The 16,720-nt window shown below is 49.2% G+C and overlaps 2 protein-coding genes across 5 annotated transcripts in view; one reads left to right on the top strand and one right to left on the bottom strand.

The window, feature by feature from the left end:
- Window positions 1-441: 441 nt before the first annotated feature.
- LOC122364577 (putative defense protein 3) lies at window positions 442-7,191 on the top strand. Of its 2 annotated transcripts, none has more exons than XM_043335214.1 (4): window positions 442-919; window positions 3,430-3,646; window positions 6,326-6,518; window positions 6,905-7,191. In XM_043335214.1, the coding sequence occupies exons 1-3, from the start codon at window positions 709-711 to the stop codon at window positions 6,516-6,518; spliced, it is 621 nt and encodes a 206-aa protein (XP_043191149.1). In that variant the 5' UTR covers window positions 442-708; the 3' UTR covers window positions 6,905-7,191. The 2 variants fall into 2 exon arrangements, with proteins under 2 accessions (XP_043191149.1, XP_043191077.1); XM_043335142.1 differs by having other exon boundaries at window positions 499-919; window positions 6,908-7,191.
- Window positions 7,192-10,753: 3,562 nt separating this feature from the next.
- LOC122364434 (poly(rC)-binding protein 3-like) overlaps window positions 10,754-16,720 on the bottom strand; it is a 71,693-nt gene continuing 65,726 nt past the window's right edge. For 2 of the 3 annotated variants that reach the window (XM_043334834.1, XM_043335004.1), the window contains exons 10-11: window positions 15,746-15,880; window positions 10,754-13,262 (exon numbers count right to left, since the gene is read on the bottom strand). In XM_043334834.1, coding sequence (XP_043190769.1) covers window positions 13,172-13,262; window positions 15,746-15,880 — 226 coding nt within the window. In that variant the 3' untranslated portion in view covers window positions 10,754-13,171. Of the gene's footprint in view, window positions 13,263-15,745; window positions 15,881-15,952; window positions 16,088-16,720 lie in introns of all 3 variants that reach the window. The other variant, XM_043334921.1, reaches the window with a different exon arrangement.

Here is a 16,720-nt window from a genome sequence, read left to right as displayed (position 1 = left end):
TGATTGCAGGATAACAACTTTAAATCGTAGCATTAGTACCATGAAGATTGCAACTTCTCCCGTTTTATCAAAGCACTCTCTACAATAGATGTAAATCTAAGAGAAATGCCTGAGCGGATGATCGCTTACTGAATGACAGAGCCAAAGGGCTTGTCTTAAAATTACAGTGTCTTAATCCCCGGCAGCCATCCTCCAACACTGTATGATAAAAATGTAACTGTAATATAAATGTAACTTTACATTCTTGAAACTATTTCTAAAGATAACACAATTATGTCATCTTTATTGAAAGTTGTGTAACCATGGCCTAGTATATAATACTGACCCAGCTATGACAGACAGCAAGGTCACGTCAGATATAGTTTACCGTTATGGGTCCCGCACCGTATGTCATCACCACGATCACAGTCGGCCACCTCACGTCCATCGCCTTTGGCCACCAGTGACCGGCCACGCCTGCCGTCGATAACCTTCTGCGGCGGGGCCGCACCTCGGCCGGCGGTGGGGACAGACCCCACTCACGCCCGTCGGGCGGGCGTGACCGCTGCACGACGCGGAGGGGAGCCGGGTCATGGCACGCCGGCCTCCGCGGGTAACCTTCACGGGCCGCTCCACGAGCCCCGCCCAGCCGCAGGAGAGCGGCGGCGGCCAGCGGCCGGCCGCTGAGCGGCACTTCAGTTCGGTTTCACCCGCCGCTCCGTCGCCACCATGACTGCTGCGCTCCGTCCTCTGGGCCCTCTGCGGCCGCTGCTGCTGGCGGCTGTGCTCTGTGCCGTGCCCCTGGCCGCCTTCCCCAATGGCGCCCCCACGGAGGCCTGTCTGCGGGGTATGGTTCCGAATCACCGCGGCGCCAGGAGCGGCAACATCGCCTCGATGCCGTTCCGCGTCACCAGACAGACGACTGGCAGCGGAGTCAGAGGTGAGCTACGTACTGTGCGCGTGAGGACCAATATGCTTATTCATATTTAGTGAGGCATGAGGATCGGCTGTTACCTCCTATTTCTGGAACGTTTTTACTGGTGTGCTTACAAACATCTCGTTTCGCCTATTTAGTAGGCTGCGAGGCTTTACATGGCCTATTTTTCACTCGGCACATGGAGGCTGGACCACCTAGGGAAAAACCATAAATGGCGCTCGATAGATCGTTAAAGTCCTTGGCAACGCCATTGAACACCACATTCTGGATGTCTTAATCCCCAAAATCATCATGTATTTCGCAAAGTATGACCATTTCTGTTTCATCATGGTTTCATCATAAAGTTTAGGTCATTAAAAATTGCCGCAGGCTGTTTTTTTTTTTTTTACAATTTATCAAAACAAAGGAACAAATATCAAACAGTAACGCACAACTACATTCAATGCGATGTTTATTATTTCTATCGGTTTCCTAATTTTGGTTGAACAATAACTGTTAATAAAGATGACATTGATATTTGATGCCGCCATTGCCTTGTTTCTGTAAAAGAAACGCGCTAAACGAACTTCATGTTAACTCTAATAGGCAAACATAAATAGTTGACTTCAGGTCAAGATTACGACCCGACCTTCTGCCGCATTGCATGCATATGCTAATCGGCAACATTAACATATTTCCTTGCAGGGTGCTTCGTTGCTCTAGAATGCCTTTTCAACAGTATTAACCGAAAAGCTTCTGAGGGCGTTTTTACGCTCTCATGTGACCTCAAAGATTAAACGCTGGGTTACGGGTACACTGTCCAATTCACCTCCTTGCCCGGCCAAACTAGATCTCACCAGACCCATGGGCTTTTACCCTCGCCCGTATAGGGGGGTCGAACGGACCCCCCCATGGTTTTTCGCGAATAACTCGCGTAAAAAGCGGCCGATCGCGACGACACTTTCAGTACCCTCGCGTTCATCAATTTCACACCTACCCTGAAAATTTCATGGCCCTGACCCAAATGACCTTTGACCTGTGACCTACTTTTCAAGACCATGTTTGGCTGGAATCGCGATTCGGCGTATGTCGGCTCGCATTAGCCGCGCGTTTGCAGTCTTTTCGTGGTTTCAAGCGTTCAAACATGTGATATGATGTTGCCCCCATGCATTAGGGTGGGTGTCAAAGTCACCTGAAGGTCAGGTCAGGTCATTGACCTTTGATGACCTCGGTTCACTTTTTCGAGTTTTACATGTTTCTAGGCCAGTTTTTGGAGTTGAATTCGAATTTAGCAACCATATGAACATTTACGAAGTAGTTTTGGTGCCTTCGTAACATGTTACGAAGCTGTCAGAGGCGATTGCCACCTACTAGGAATACCCTTACTGGTTGACCTGACCTGACCTGACCCGACCTGGCCTAAATACATGAAGACATCATCTGTGATCAAAACTAACATGATATTCGTGATCAGCACCCCGAAAAACCCCATAGCAGCCACACTTTACGACGTTCTAACAGGTCCCGATTTTCCCGCCTTTGGGGTCATTGACCTGACCTGCAAGGTCAACCAATGACCTAGGACCTTAAAATTGGGTATCATCGGCTTCCTCTCGTCACGGGCAACACGCTCGTTTTTTTCCGCGAAGCTCTAGCTCGATCAGGGGCGAAACGGCAAGGGGGGGGGGGTCCAACGGACCCCCCCCCTTATACGTTCGCGGCTGGAAAAACACCAATACGGGCGAGGGTTTAAATACATTGTTTCATGTTCAATGTTACGAGGCGCAGATACAAGCCTGTTCAAATTTGTTCCACCTCAGGTCACTCGGTGCCCTCTAATGTTAAGTCAATCGATCAAATGTCGAAATCCGATTATCATTATCTTTTTTTTTGGCAGACAATATCTAAAAGATGTAGAGCGACCACTTTGGCACCGTCGTGTTTCATGTGGCCATATGCGTCCAATGATGTACTTTTTGTATGGGTAAGATTGCCTCGGGTACATCATACTCAGATCAGAATCAGCCCGACACCGACAACATGTTTCAAAGCTGGTCGAGGAGGACATGTCTGAGTGGCTTAAGGACGTCGCTCAGTCACGTGACCTGTCTAGCTTCAGCTGAACTTCATTTGAAAGTTACATGATAGATACTTCTTGAATGTCTTATACCTTCCTGTGAGAGATATCCCAATACTGACAGCATTGCTAACCTTGTGACACATTTGACTCTTCAGAAGTTTCCTATGACGCCATAGGTCAGTGACCTGAACTGACTATGTTCCTCACTACTCGGTGACCGAATGGAATATTCATGATAACGTGATATGTCACTGTAAAATATATCCCTTCGACTGTCCATGATAATACACCGAAATAATTTCTACATGACATTTCACATACCTACCCAGTCAACAACTTCCGTCCTAGGCTATTTAACTTTATGCATATCCTGCTCTTCATGCCGAAAAGCCGATCAAGCATTGCTAAGCCGATTCATGCCGACCAGCCCTAACGTCTGCGCTGTTTCTTTCAGTGACCATCGAGCCGCTCCAGGCCAACACCTACTTCCGCGGGTTCATGGTGATGGCTCGCGAGCCGCGCGGCCGCTCGTGGGCCAAGGACAAGGGCGCCTGGCAGCCGGTGTCCAACGTCAACCTGCTGAACGAGTGCTCGTCTATCACGCACGCCGACCGCAGCGAGAAGGCGCGCGTCTCCGTCACCTGGAAGGGAGACCCCAACGTCGACCTCTAGTAAGTACAGGTGCAGTGTAGACTGTTTGGAGATGACCACGGACCACGTCCGCACCATCTGCTCTCGATGTGTGGAAATGAATTTACTAGCGCTTGGTCCTGCACCGCGTCTGCTCTTGATGTGTGGACAGAAATTCTCTATGCGTTTGTTCCGCTTGGTCTAAACTATTCTTTATGTTAATTGTGAGATAAAGGTTACTTTACAAATTTAAAGTATTAACCAAGAAAATGGGTAATATTATTTTAGACTAAAAAGACAACAAACAGCTTAGTTGGCCCCATCAGATTCTATTTTGAAATATGTAGTGTGTTGCTAGCGAAAACGGTGGCATAACTATCAGCAAAGATTGCCGATCAATAACCCTTTCACTGCCGGCAATCGCGTGGCCAGCAGACCGCTTGTGCGCATGCTTGAATCCTCCTGCCTGGTAAAAGGGGTGCCGCCTGTCCTGGTAGACTGACCCGCAGCGCCAGGCTGTGCGGCGGGACAGCAGCCGCCAGACGACAAACGGTTTAGTTGCCTGTGGTTCTGAGCGATCAAGGTCACAGAAGGATTTTTTCACGAACGCCAACTGTGTGCCAGATGCATTAGAACGTCTTAACCCGCGCCCTGGTGGGGTCTGTTTATAGCGTGACCTGGTGGGGGGGGGGGCTATTTTTGCCCCCCCCCCCTCGTATCTCCGAAACTACTGGACGGATCCGCAAAACTCAAACGGTGTTCGAAAGGCCTGTCAAATTTGTCTAGAGAAACCAAATTTCATTGACCTCGGGGTCACCGATGACATCACAGGTCAGGTCAAAGATGAAATGTTTCACCGTTTACGGGTATTCTAGGGAATGCGCTATAACACCAAGGAAAACGCATTTTGTCGAGAATCAGCGATAGGGCGTCAGTTGCCTAGTAGATATGTTGCTATTAGAGGTCACTGACAATACCAGGTCAGGTCACAGGTCAGGTCACCAAGGGTCACAGGTCAGGTCACATGAACCCAACTTTACTAAGTTTGTGTGATGCATGTTTTATGGCCAATTTTTCATTTCCAACTCAATGGTGTTGGTTATAAGACTATCAGGTACGGCTTAGGTCACTTTCTGGTGAAGGTGAGGTCAAGGTCAGGTCATGAAGGTCAGGCCAAAAAGGTCAAATTTTAAAAGTTGATAGTTTTGCATAAAATGGGTATTGATTCGATGCAGCTCGTCACGGGGAGTGTAATGGTGGTCTTTGTTTTGCGCTACGGGGTCTAGAATTGCTAAAAATTGAGTTTGAAAATTTGACGTCATCAATTTTTAACAGTTTTTTTCGCTATAACTTCGCCAAAAAAGAGGTATCAATCTCAAATTTGGTATGTGGATGGAAGGCGGTAAGGACTATCACATATATTCCGGTTTTTGCGAAATTCAAAAAAACTTTTTAGATTTTTCGACTATTATATCCAAAAAATCTATTTTCTGATTTTTGGGGATCAAAATCCAAAAATTTTCAAAATCCGAGATAGCAGTTTTGTAGCCCTGTCAATTTTACAGCTTTTATGTCTGGATCATTTTTCTGTATTTGCAAAACTATAGGCCTGACAGCTCTTCCCGCGAAACCCTTTTTTGGGTCGAAAACGGCAGAACATGACGTCACTCTGACGTCATTTCCGGCCAACCTTTCATAGCCTTTGGAAAAAAATTTTTTGGTCACAATGTGTAAAATTGATGTTGGGGAGGGTACTGAAAGTTTGGTGACGATCGGCGCAGCGGTTCTGGAGATATATCGAGGGGGGGGGGGCAAAAATAGCCCCCCCCCCCACCAGGTCGCGGGTTAACATTATTGTAACACGATACGATCGCTAAGCTATTGCCAATAGCTTGTCTGCAACAAGTAGTCCAAATTTGATTGATTGATAGTGTAACAGTGCGCACTTAAATCACGTAGCTGTATGTGCATTTCAATGCATTATTATTGCGTCTGATTTTTTGAACAGTTAAAACGCTTATCTATCTCAAAACTCCGCTGCATTTGTCCGTTTTTTGACATCGGGCTGCCCCCGAGTCACAGTCGGTGACTTTGTTGGCGGCCTAAGGCGTCGATCAGCCGGCGCGCTGTGTCGCTATGTGAACCCCAGGTATAAACAGAATACCGGACGCAAGTATTGACCCGGTCCTGCCACCCCGGGCGGCCCCTCCCCATTCATACCCACGGATTAATTACAAGAACCCCGCCTGTTGCCATCACACAGTGGTTTACTAGGATTTTAGGAATACATAAAGGCATGTTTACACAACGGTCGGTCTCTATAAAAGCGTGGGAGAAAATTTACCGATGGGCTATGCGGTATGTCAAATGAGATTGAGCGAATGTCGAAACAAAAAGCTAAACATGCGATTGATACTCTCTCTCTCTCTCTCTCTCTCTCTCTCTCTCTCTCTCTCTCTCTCTCTCTCTCTCTCTCTCTCTCTCTCTCTCTCTCTCTCTCTCTCTCTCTCTCTCTCTCTCTCTCTCTCTCTCTCTCTCTCTCTCCCTCTCTCTCTTACTCCGTCCTTTCATTGGCCCTTCATTTGCCTCTCTTTCTCATATTCTTTTTCTCTCTTTCTTGCATACAATATTCCCCTTATGACGCAAGTTTCTTCATATGGCATCCTTTCCCTTATGACATCATGCTGCCCTTAATGACGTCACGATGATCTCTCCCACAGCGCCACGGTTGTGCAGAGCTACGATACATTCTGGGCCGAGATTCCAGTGGAGGAGGCGGCCCCTAACCAGCGGGTCGATTCGTCGGCCCCCCAGCGCGCGGTGGTCACCAACCGACCCTTCGAGCGACCAGAGTTTGCGCCCATCGTCGACCAGAGTCGCTTCAACGTCCAGGAGTTCTTCAGACAGCAATAGGTGAGGTGGTAGAGGTGATAGTGTAGTGGCTACTGAATTACTCGAGTGATTTTACTGATTTTAAAAGTCTACACATGGCTTTAGCGACGATTCGTTCAACGAGGTGTTGCTAAAAATGAAAGTGAGAGAGGTGGTTTTATGCGTTTTTATGATCTACTCCTTGTAAATAAATTTTGTAAATTATGTCATTGAAAAAAATGCATGTATCAAAACTTTAAAACATAACTTGACGTTGACAAGTTATGTGTTTTTTAGTACATCGGTGTCTAAATACAGACGAGTATATTTGCCCAACTATAAAAAGTATGGTGTTTGCTAGCGATGATTGGATATGTCCTGAGAGCGCTTTTACTGATGCATGAAATGAAAAAATGCCTTTGTTTCAGAAGCTTGAAGGAACGCCTCGACTGAAGAGGTGTAAGAGTGAAGACAAAAATATATCCAGCACAATAATTGCCTAATGGGTGTAGCTGTGCACTGTGTAGCGCAGTTAATTGTGGTGACCTTCTACTGTCCGACGAATGTTCTTAGAACATTGACACTAGCGTGGTCACCGGGTTATGAGAATCCAGTGTTGTGGCGAAATCGGGTATCGGGTACAGGGAGTGTATTGGAATGTAATGCTAAAATATGCCAAAGGTGAATAAAGTGTAAATACATAATGACGACACAATGAATGTCTATAGGAAAATCACGATCATGAAGAAACATAAGTTGACCTATCAAATAAACACGTTTAAGATTGACAACTCGCTACCGGGCCCAGCAATGTAAACTTCGATTCGTGACTGTGCTACGTTTTTTTTCTTCAAAACACTGTTGTCGGGTCTAATGCTGGTATGCATATCAGCAATCCACTCCATGGGTGATACTTTTCTCCTTGAAAATATCATGGCCCGCTTCTTACAGTCTATCGTGAAGCTGAGCTTTGTTTGCAGAGACTTTACATTGCGAGCAAAAACCTTCATCATGACATAGAGTTTCATTCAGCTCAAAGTAGGTAAGAGTAAATGAGAGTTACTATGCTTTCCTTTGAACTTTACTAGAATTAGCAACATGTGCTGCAGCTAAATCCAATAACCAGCTGGCTGTTGGACTTTCCGCTCGGCCTACGGAGAAAAACAGAAACACCCAGGCCAGCTCTTTACGATGCGTATATTTACCACCAGATCTGTTATGCTTGCATCTGATACAAAATGCACTTATTGCCTCAATGAATATGACAACAATATTTATTCACGGGGTAATAGAGTTCTAAACAATAGCTCCAATAACAAATAAGAGTATTGGATTTGTGTTGGGAGAGGTTTTCGTGGTTGCACGGCTTGCTCGTGATGTTGTGACCCGAAATGGCCAGATGGCACTCAAAGAGCAAACAACATTCAACTAGTGTAACAAAACAATAATTTCGCGCCATGCAAGACACGCTCGTCCGCTGAAGACAAAACAATTCCCAACACAGTATGCAATATGCATATCGTAAAGATATATAACTACACAAATATCTCTATGTACAAATATAGTACGATGGAAAACTCCATAAAAACTACACGCTCACTCCGAATTTTGAATTTGTTCTCTTCTTGCGCCTCTTACCTTACATAGCTTTTACTAAACAAAGCACTGATGCACGCAGCATATCGAACAACGTTGGCACATACACCGAAGACAACAATAATGCTGACCGTTCCAGGTTCCTACCCCGCCGGAACCAGCCCGCCACCTGGCAGCCGGTCGGTAAACTACAGACTCCACCGCTGATCCAGGTGGCGCTGCGGTCGGATTAGCGGCGGCCTGACGGCGAGCGAATACCAAGCCTTTTGTACCATTGCCAACACGTGATATGAAAGTGGAGATATGTGAAAATCTTGAAAATCACTGTACAGGGTGTCCCATAAGTTCGTTCTCACATTATGTTTGCATGTGAAACAGAGTACATTGCGTTTTGGTATATTTATGACCCCTCAATGTGCTCCCCATTTAATAGGCAAACACATGAATACATGCTGCGGCATGCCAACCGGCATGTTTGGCTGCATAGCAGGCTTAAAGTTAACCCAGACTGACTTGACATGCGCCGTGAGCTCCTCGAGGCTGGAACAGCGCTACGCTTCAATGAGCCTCAACTTCAGCATAACCAACAAATTTTTTATGAAATTTTGATCCGATGAGGTGCCTGGCATGTGATCTTGCCACAAACACCTGTCACAGTCTCCTTGCACCGCTTTTAAGCTTTGCTTGACCTGTGCACTGATGCACTGTCTTGCCTGAAGATGGGCCTACGACCTCCCGGATGCCATTTTCTCCTCTATAAATGTGTTCATACTCGCGGTTCGAGTTCAGCTTGAGGGCTGAAATTCCTCCTAGATGTTCTTGGAAAAGCATTCTGCTTCCCAAAACTGTTTCCGGGTTGCCACTTGTAACTTGATCAACTCCAGAACGCCTATAACCCCACAACACAGTGACCCTGGCCTTTTGCATAGGAACATAACGGGACGAAATGAAGGCCTCCTCCTTCGCCCTTATGGGGTTGTTTTCGGGTTTGGACGGGTGTTTCATCTCGAACGTGGACTAGTTAGTCCAGATGACCTGGTTGATGTCATCAGCCCTCTAGTTTTGTTTAGCCTCAGGCATAACGAAACTCATGTTTGGCCATTTTAAGACGTTTTTGACTGTTTTGAGCCCTCCGGTAAGCAAAGCTTAAGTCACCTTGAGTTATGTACCCCGAAAGAACACTCTTAGACAGCTGGTAATCCATCCTGAAAAGTCTGTTTACCAACTTTCTAACCCTTTGACCTTTTTGATGGCCACTTTGGCGCCACACAGTTTTGGCCACTTGGCTCATTCCTGAGGGCTGGCTAGAAAGAGGATAAACTTGCAGTTATTGACTCCCAACAAATCATCGGCGTCACTTGCTGACTGTGCGTCCAGTTAGCGATGGATATTGGCTACCGACTGGTAGGCCTCAATCACCCTCAATCGTCGCGAATGGTCACGTGCTGACTAAATACTGAGACGTACCCGTATCGGAGACCTCTATGTTGCGGCGTTAGCCGTCTCTGTAGGAAGCGGGCTCTCTAGCAAAAACCATTTTGTCTACAGAAATTAGCTACTGTGGAGCATATTTCTACCAGCCATGGCAACCATGCAAGCTCAGTTACGAACCAATTTCAGCGTGCCTTTAACCCTATTCCTGGCGGGGGGGGGGGGCCTCAGGAGCCCCCCCCTGAGGTTTTTTGGTTATATCTCCCAAACGCGTTGAGCTAGGAAGCTCAAATTTTCTGACTTTTCCTAAAAGGCTTCTACGCAACATGTCTGAAAATTTTGAGTTGATCTGACCTCAGGTCAGGTCACCAGAGGCGGTTTGGTGACGCTACCTCAGAAAAGTTTGCAATCACGCCAGAGCTAGAGTTTTTGACCGATCAATTTCTTCTCTTCAGGGTTTAGTTAGGGTACCAGTATGTGCAATTTGTATATCTCGGAATTTTGATATCGGTGACCTAAGGTCAGGTCAATTTCGCGACCTCCCCATTATAAGTCAATGGGGGAAAAATCAACTCCCTGTTTTTACCACTAAAACGGGTCGGAATGGCCCCATATACTATACATGACTTCATATACGATCAACCTTCACTACCTTGAGGTCTGTTTTGCTGTTGGGCAGCTGTGAGGTCATGTGACGTCATCAAAGGTCACCAAAGGTTTTTGGCCAATAACTCCGTACAGGAACAAGATACAGACGCGTGGATGGTCTCATTGTGTTCAGCTCGTCAAGACGCATCGAATGATATACATGATGACCTCGAGGTCACGTGACCTGAGGTCAACCTTTGACCTTGACCTTTCGAGGTTAACATATATATCATTCGATGCGGATTGACGAGAGGATCACGATGATGCCCTTAGTTTGTTCCTATCTTGACTAATTCGAAAGTTATTCGAGAAAAACTCTCTCCATATCTAGTGCCGCCATTTTGACTTTTTCGACCCCTGTGACGTCATCTTTGACCTGACCTGAAAATGACCTCAGTAAAAATTGTAGATCTTGGCCGTGCGTATCCGATGCCGTTTACTGCTTGTCGCTATCTTGCTTCGTTCTCGAGATCTCAGGGGGGGGGCCGAATCGGCCCCCCCCCCCGCCAGTTTCTTGTCCCGGCGGAGCCCGCCAGGAATAGGGTTAAGCAAGAAAGCCTAAAAACGTAAAATTTAGGTGAGAACGAACTTATGGGACACCCTGTAAGCCAGATATGTTTCTTGATGTGATTGATTGCCGATGTAGAGCATTGATATATAACATGATATAAAGGGTATCCTGCTTCAGCAGCTCGCCCGTCCGCCAGTCCTAAAATCTCAGAGCACACTCGAACAGATTGCCTTTCAACAACAGCAAAACGGGGCCTTAATGCAGCCAATACTGGCAATAGCTATGTACATCCACACAGGCAGGCGCACACTCACGCGCTCTGGCACGCAGCCGGCACGGCCTCGCTCGGCGGCGAGGTTCGCGGTCTGTGGCGGCCCCGCGCCCCCTGTTCGCCCTCCCCTGCTCTGGTAGCATGGCCCTACGTCGGGTGGGGCGGGCCGGGTAAGCGGGGCGGGGAGGGAGCTCGCCGTGACGTGTCGGTTGGGAGCGGTGCAGGGCGGCAGAGGAGGGGGACAGACAGCCTCCGGCGCGCGGCGGTCCGTCGGACGCGCAGCGCACCGGTCGGCCGGCCCGCCGAGAGCTGATTGAGCGGCAGTCTGAGCACGAGCCATCTACGCCTAGCACTCGTCTATCTAGAAAGTGTATATTTAATTGATAAATACTGCTATTGCACAGAGATTGCACACAGCAAATACAACTACGAGTAGCCAGAACCGACCGAGCGCATGCGACATTTACACCGTCCACAGCCGCGCTCCGAGAGCCCGCCAGGCTGCGGGCATATTGCTGCGTTCCCGAAACGTTCCCGTCAATTTCGCACGCCCCTGCTGCCGTCCGGCCGGCCGGGCTGAGCGCTGGACTGGCGCGGCCGACGGCGGCGCTCCTGAGGCGCCGGCGCCGCCGTCCGAGGCCGAGTCCGAGGGCTGAGATCGCCCTCCACCTTCCGTCAAAGGCGAAGGGAGCCATTGAGCAGCAATCAGGAAGACAGAACCACCTTGTTTGTTCGAGAAAGACGAGGTGAAGCCAGGCGGTGAGGTGGAGTCGGCGTCGGCACGGGGCGGTGGATGTGACCTGACGGCAGGTCAGGTCACCAGGTCAGGTCGGTGACCTGACGGCAGGTCACCGGGGGTGACGGCGCGGCGTCGGAGATGGGCTGGGGCGACGACGGTGGAACTCGAACGGGGCAGGTGGGGCCCGAGGAGTGAGAGCTCGATCAGCGGACTCTGATCATCAGCGAATGATTACCAATCGCCAGCGGCGATTGGCAGACGCCGTGACTGGCGAACACACAGATTTGTCCGAAGTGAGGCTAGTATTCCCAGTCGGGCTGGTGCCGCCGAGTTATTCGATGGTTTCGGCAACTTGCCGTGCCACTCAACGTGCAGGGCAAAGCACGATCTGCAGCTGTCTGAATAACTTTCGAATGTTTTGGCCACAAAACAGTAGCTCTGTCTTGGAGAATCGTGGCGAAAATTTTAGCGCCACCTCCACCAGAAATCAGACAGTTTGGCAACCAATCATCCTGCATTCCGGCAGGTTAAAGTCTCGACCAGCCATGGAAATCGGTCAGATAAGGAAGGGTCTACTGGGCATCTGGCATCGAAACTTGAGCCCGGTTAGGCCATCCTTAGTCAAATATAAGTACTATTCTAGTCGGGGAAGGGATCTTCTCTCTAGGGACAGGGAAGAACAACAACTAACGCCACTACTGCGACCGCTACAGGTGGGCAGAGGTGGCGCGGCTCGGGAGAGGCAGCGGTGCGACGCAGGAGGGGCGGTGTGCAGGCAGGTAAGAGCGGGTCACACAGGGGGCACCGGCCCGGTGCGGGTACGCAGGGAAGAGCGAGAGATGTAGACAAAGATAAGGCCATCAAGTGGCGATGCTAGCAGAGCAGGAACATCAGCAGTGCTGCAGAGTTCTATAAAAGATATTCACAACTATCTGCTGAATGTGTACAACACCGCCCCGAATTACGTATGTACAGCATCGTTTGGCAAAGCGCGCAGCTTATTATGAGGAAACGGACGCAGCACGATAGCCAACACAAGACACCAAGCCTGATTACAAAAATATGACCCATTCTTACCGAGCCAAGCATGCGGCGGCAGGACGCGAGAGCAGACCTAACAGAGCCGCCCGGCGGTTCGGCGCGGCGGGCCGGCGGCCTCAGCGGACCCGTGACCCGTGCAGTGACCCTCCCCTCCTGCGGCCGGCCCTCTGCCTGCACCCCGGCCCACGGCACACGCCCCCCGCCCGCCACTGATACTGCCCACTGGCCGCTGCCGACAGCAGAAACCAAGCGGCGCGCCGTCCGGCCGTCAGCGAGCAGACGGTAGCGCGGCGCGGAGAGACGGCAGCCCAGGACCGGCCAGGGCGCGCTCCTCAGTCGACTCGGCGAGTGAGGCGTCTCGAAGCAGCGGCGAGTCAGAGACGGGCGCGAGCCGGGTCGGCCAGCCTCGCCGCTCAAAGAATAACTGCATAGTCGGGGCCGGGGGACGGTGCCATATATCAATGGATCGGCACTTTGATGATGTGGTTCGGGGAGATGTACTGAAATCCCATGCCGGCCACGCCCATGCTGGCCGTCTCCAGAGATATTCTGAAACAGAGACGAGGACGAGATGTTGGTTGATTGAAGCATTACAGAAATATAACCCGCGCCCGGCTGGGGGTCCTGGATTTCCACGCCCTGCTGGGGGGGGGGGGTGTTTGAACACCCCCCCTTGTAACTCGGCTCCTGGGCCACGTAGCGATACGCGGAAGGCGGCGTTCGAAAGAGCGTCAAAAATAATGACGAAATCACTTCGGTCAATTTTTTGGTCAGGTCAAAGGTCAGGTCACCAGAGGTCATTGAAGGCAACATTTCGCCGATTTCCAGGTCGAATGTCAAAAATTTCCAAGAAGCCAACGCATAACTCGAGAACCAATAGAGCTACAGCGCCGCGGAAAAGCGCATTCGATAGTCCTATTAACGCCCTTTCTGAGTAATTCTCTCAGATTTGACCTAACGTCAACGGTTTTGCCTGCAGGGGGCAAAAACTGCAAAAATAGCCGATTTTTTCGGAAACAGTTTTTCTGCAATAACTTTTGACCCAAGCCCTGTACGAGCTTACTTTTACCGGCATCGTGTTCCTCTCGTCAAGACGCATCGAATGAACTATAACTTGACCTTGAAAGGTCAACTTGAAAATTTGACCTCAGGTCAAGGTCATGACCTGACCGGAAAGGGTCATGTTGCATATCAGTCGATCCGTATCGTCGAGCTGAACACATCTAAGGCGTTTTCATCGCTCTAGCATGCCCCTATCAAAAGTTATTTGCGAAAAACTGTTAGATACCATTTGTGACCTAAGATGACCTCAGGGCATACACAAGGGTCACGGACACCATTTTCATGTTCAGTGTGTCTAATCCACTTGTAATTCGGTGTTTGGGAGTGTTTATAATGTCTTTCGTCCAAAAGAGGCGCATTTCAATTTTCTCCCATTGACTTATAAGGGGGAGGTCGCAAAATTGACCTGACCTTAGGTCATCGATATCAAAATTCTGAGATATACATTTTGTACATGCTATTGCTCTTAGCAATCGCTGAAAGTTTCAAAGCGATCGGTCATTCGGTGTAGCTATGACAGACATTGAAACTTTTTATGAGGTGAGGTCACTTCAAGTGACCTGGTGACCTGACCTTAGATGACCTTGGTCTGAAATTTTCACAACATGTGTAGAATTGATGTATGATAAGGTGTACAAAAAACGGCGGCGCTCCGCGCCGCCGTTTTTGAGATATTCGCAAAAAAACACAAGGGGGGGGGTGTTCAAACACCCCCCCCCAGCAGGGCGCGGGATAAGACACACACACATTTTAGCCTAGTTTATCTCAATATATGTGCAAAAGGCAAAATACGAGATAATAAACGAATGTCATCTCATGACCAGCAAAACTTGTTATCAAAAACAGCCATGTTTTCATACGTTACTGGGATGAAATCAACAAATCATTGACAAATGACAACACCTATGCTATAAGGCAACAATGGTTACAAACGTCCTTTACGACGTTCCGACGCTTCATACGTAGCCCCAGAACCGAGCGCCTGACATGATGCTGTGCCGCATGACAAGTAGAGTTATAGTTCATTCCATAGATGGCGCTAGTGACGAACGCCTGATATGATGCTGTGCCGCATGACAAGTTAAGTTTTTGTTCAATCCATAGATGGCACTAGTGACGAGCGCCTGATAAGATGCTGTGCCGCATGGCAAGTAGAGCTATCGTTCCATCCATAGATGGCGCCAGTGACGAGTGCCTGAAAGCTGCATGGCAAGTATAATTCTCGTTCCATCCATAGATGGCGCTAGTGACGAACGCCTATTACGATGCTGTGCCGCATGACAAATACAGTTCTCGTTCAGTCCATAGATGGCGCTAGTGACGAGCGCCTGAATTGATACTGTGCCGTAAAACAGGTACAGCTCTCTCGTTCAATCCATAGATGGCGCTAGTGACGAGCGCCTGAATTGATAGTTGATACTGACTACTGTGCCGTAAGACAGGTACAGTTCTCGTTCAATCCATAGATGGCGCTAGTGACCGGCGTCTGAATTGATGCCGTGCCGCATTGCAAGAGCAGTTCTCTTCAAAACATACAATGGCGCTAGTGACTGGGAGGCGGGAGCAGTGAGCACACGGGGGGGGGGGGGGGGAGTAGCATCACCTCACACAGCACTCATAAACACAAAATCCAAACTGAAACACTTGGAACCAGGTAAAAGTGAAAAGTCTGATGCAGCCATCGTTCGCGATTCGTCTGCCATTATGAGATTAGAACAAAAAGGGAGGCATTAATTGTAGATTTAAAAATATAAAAGCTTCTGTTTAGAAAACAAGTTATCTCAGCATATGTCGACAAGCCACACAGCACACGAAATCAGAAGTTTCACACGAAGGCAGGAGCATCAGCAGCAGGGGCATCAGCAGCAGGGGCAGCAGTAGCACACTCCTCGGGATGACGGCAGTGAGAAGCGAGTCAATCACACGCCTTGGTGACGGAAGCGGGGAGGCACACACAGCACCCTCCCAACCTCAGGTTGATGAGATACACGGCCAGCGACACATTGTCGGGGGCGCCTGTGATGCTGATGGTGCGGTCCGTGTTGCCGCACTCCCGGTCCTTCTCCTCACAGTTGCTGATGCGGATGGTAGCGCCACTGATCTGCCTGCGGACCAATTGAGAGGTAGAAGTTACGGGGACGGTCGAGAGGTGTCACTGTCGGCGGCGGCGGCCTCACCTGGTGTTGATGAGGTACTGCGCCAGCGCCACCTGGTCGCCCGTGCCCTTGATGGTGATGACGCGGTCCTGGTGGGTGGAGTCCTCAGTGGTGTCGTCGAACTTGGAGATGGTGATCATGGCGCCGGTTATTTGTCTGGGGATGGCAGTAGCAGGAGTCGAGACCGTTAGTAAAGCAGAAGCAGGGAAAGAAGGCCACCGGAGAGAGACCCCTGAGAAGCATGGCGCCATGTGCCACGAGTAATTAGCATGGCTAATTACCATCAGCTGGCTCACAACCCCTGATGCAGCCAAAGGCAGCATCAGGAGCCATCAGGGCCATCAAGTAGCAGCATTGTGTTAGTAAGCATGATAGCGAATAGCGATGTTATTAGCATCGGTTATTGTAAAAGCAGCGCACAGAAAACGGGAAAAGTTTCCTATAGTTACCAAAGCATGAAGACCGGTAAATAATGAGCACCCAAGCACCCAAACCCCAAATAAAGCAGGCTAGCACCACTAACAGAACAGCAGCACAGGAGCCGGAGTTTCAACCGAAAGAACACCCAGCATCATTTCCCCGGGGACCTCTAAAAAGCTCTCTACGTCATTTCGTTCGCTGACTCGGCTCTAAACGCCACTAAAAATCCCCGTTTACGCACCAGCGAGATCTAGCGAACTGTTCAGTATTCTTCGGCGGACTAATAAAGCGAGCTGGGCCAGCGGTCCATTGAGTTAGTGAGACCGCGGACGTCTGGGCTGGTCAGTGACTGGTGTTCCGCGCGGGTTG

Source organism: Amphibalanus amphitrite, unplaced genomic scaffold (genome assembly GCF_019059575.1).
Source record: "Amphibalanus amphitrite isolate SeventyFive unplaced genomic scaffold, NRLGWU_Aamphi_draft 000003F_arrow, whole genome shotgun sequence".
Lineage (NCBI taxonomy): Eukaryota > Metazoa > Arthropoda > Thecostraca > Balanomorpha > Balanidae > Amphibalanus > Amphibalanus amphitrite.
This window is presented reverse-complemented; position numbering and strand designations above follow the sequence as displayed.

Excerpts from the sequence above, each read along its gene's own strand:
- LOC122364577 (XM_043335214.1), top strand. The coding sequence starts at position 709 with ATGACTGCTGCGCTCCGTCCTCTGGGCCCTCTGCGGCCGCTGCTGCTG. Across the intron at positions 920-3,429 it reads GACTGGCAGCGGAGTCAGAG|TGACCATCGAGCCGCTCCAG; the intron begins GTGAGCTACGTA and ends TGTTTCTTTCAG. Across the intron at positions 3,647-6,325 it reads GACCCCAACGTCGACCTCTA|CGCCACGGTTGTGCAGAGCT; the intron begins GTAAGTACAGGT and ends TCTCTCCCACAG.